This window comes from Sinocyclocheilus anshuiensis, unplaced genomic scaffold, assembly GCF_001515605.1.
Source record: "Sinocyclocheilus anshuiensis isolate Anshui unplaced genomic scaffold, SAMN03320099.WGS_v1.1 scaffold1095, whole genome shotgun sequence".
NCBI lineage: Eukaryota > Metazoa > Chordata > Actinopteri > Cypriniformes > Cyprinidae > Sinocyclocheilus > Sinocyclocheilus anshuiensis.
In genome coordinates this window covers 134,704-136,870 of record NW_015544226.1, presented here as the reverse complement: position 1 = coordinate 136,870, position 2,167 = coordinate 134,704, and the positions used below count along the sequence as shown (strand labels likewise).

General features: G+C 39.0%; 1 protein-coding gene across 1 annotated transcript in view; it reads right to left on the bottom strand.

Annotated features, from left to right (window-relative positions):
• The window catches only part of LOC107697343 (lissencephaly-1 homolog B), a 61,540-nt gene that overhangs the window by 10,297 nt on the left and 49,076 nt on the right, over positions 1-2,167 (bottom strand). The window contains exon 5 of the mRNA XM_016498084.1: positions 62-268. Within this exon, the coding sequence (XP_016353570.1) occupies positions 62-268 (207 nt within the window). The remainder of the gene's footprint in view (positions 1-61; positions 269-2,167) is intronic.

The following is a 2,167-nucleotide window of genomic DNA, read 5'->3' as shown; positions in this document are numbered from 1 at the left end:
AAAAATAAGATGGTAAAAAAAAAAAAAAAAAAAAAAAAAAAAAAAAAAAAAAAAAAAAAACCTTTATAGTGGCATCCTCTGAGGCGGAGACCATGAGGCTGAACACAGGGTGGAAGATGACGCGTGTGACAGGGCTTCTGTGGCCACTGAGGGCGTACTTCTCAGGCGGGCGTGGGATCCACTCTTTGGGGTCTCGTTTCTGTCCCACGGGGCCTCCTAAAGTGATCTCCGCCGTAGCTTCATTTAGTTTGGACTCCAACTCCATTACCTAACAAAATACAGGAAAAACTGGGGTTGTTTACCTTGGAAAATTGACATATGTGCAATTATTTCAGATATATTGCCCAGTTTTTTTTTTAATATAAGAATATACTGAAAAATGATTTACTTACTTTTTTCTGTAATCTGATGACTGAAGTCCATTTTTTTTCCAAAAGGCCTGCATACTTCTTATCCAACTCTTCATTCTGAAGAAATTACAAATAAGAATGAGACCTACTAATACATCAAATGGGATTGTCTTTTTTCATTTTGAAGCGTAGTGTGAATATATGCTATTACCACATCCAACTCTGCCTCCTTCTTAAAAACAGAATATGCTTCTTCATAACCATTAGAGCGCAAATAATCTGCTATTGCTCGATTTCTGAAAGAAAAGGAGGTGATTTTATTAGACAAAGAGATGTGTAATCATGCAGTTAAGTAAGGGATAATGCACGGCTAGCTGTGCATTAAACGATTTTAATGCACGACGTGGAGGCCAAGAACCACTCGACGCCTCCACGGAGTGCATTAAAATCATTTAATGCACAGCTACCCGTGCATTATCCCACTTATACCATGGTCATTTGCCAGCATTGACAAGTTAAAGCTGTTAATGATGTTTGCAGCAAAATATTTGACCGGAAGGCTAAAAATTAGTTATTTTCGTCAGTTATGGCTCATTAGCTTTAGCATTCTGCCTGCTTCAAATCAGACACAGAAATGAAATAGTGTAAGATCACATTTATTTGAATAAATTATTGATCGATCGAGAACGAGAGATGACAGTTGTGTGTGTGTGTTAGGCCTGCACGATTAATCGTTTGTAAACCGAAATCGCGATTTGAAAGGGTGCGATTTTCAAATCGCAAGAGCTGCGATTATTTCGATGAAGGACTATCAGAGATTTAACAAGCATCTACGTAGTTTTTGACAGTTTGCTTCATGCGCATTTTACTTTGATGCAGAGTTTAACCAATAGGGAGCATTCACTGCACGTGTTGACTGAACCAGCAAATAACGCCATTTGGAAAAGATAAGCGCGAGCGGGAGCAGCAGTTCAACTTCCCAACAAAGTGTGTCTGCAGACGACTTGGTACCTAAACGAAAAAGCACCGCATATGTTTGGAATTATTTTGGATTTCGACGTTCTGATGTACTTCAAAGGCAAGTACTTTGTAAAACCTGCCGAACGTCTGTGTCGACCTCGCGAGGCAACACAACCAACCTGTATCAGCACCTGCAGAAGTATCACAGACAAATCTATGATGAATGCATGGCCAAAAGGCCAATATATGTATAGAAAGCCTGAAATGTCTACCTTTAAATTAACTAAGTCACGTCCAAAACAAATATTCTCTGTTAAAGTAATCCGTATGAAACATACGCGATGTCCAGTTTTCCCGTCTCAACTAATTATATCTAATGCTGTCACGCCCACGAGCCGATCGCACTTTTCAGATTCTAAACATCCACGTGAGACGCGCGCGCATGTAAACGGCCACATCGCCTCTGCGTAAACAAACATGAAGAGTTCATCCCGGCTACTTTTTGTTTCTGGAAGAAGACGCGCTGAGAGAAATAACCCAGAATTTACCTCACAACGCAATGCGTCGCGCAGCTAGATCCTGTGGAGAATATCACTCTGATGAGTAGCCTAAGATTACTTGCATCTGTTGTTATTGTTATTGTGACATAACTTGTACACATTTTACTAGTTAGACTTTTCTAATTCCTGACTACATGTTTGAAATCAAGTGAAACATTTTGAAATATGTGATATTTCATTGTCTAAATGTCTCACAACGCCAGGATGTGTTTAATGTTTTATAACATAAAACCACAAGATATAAAAGTAGTGTTAACACTATGATATTAGAGTCTATGAATGTTTGGCACAAAGGTA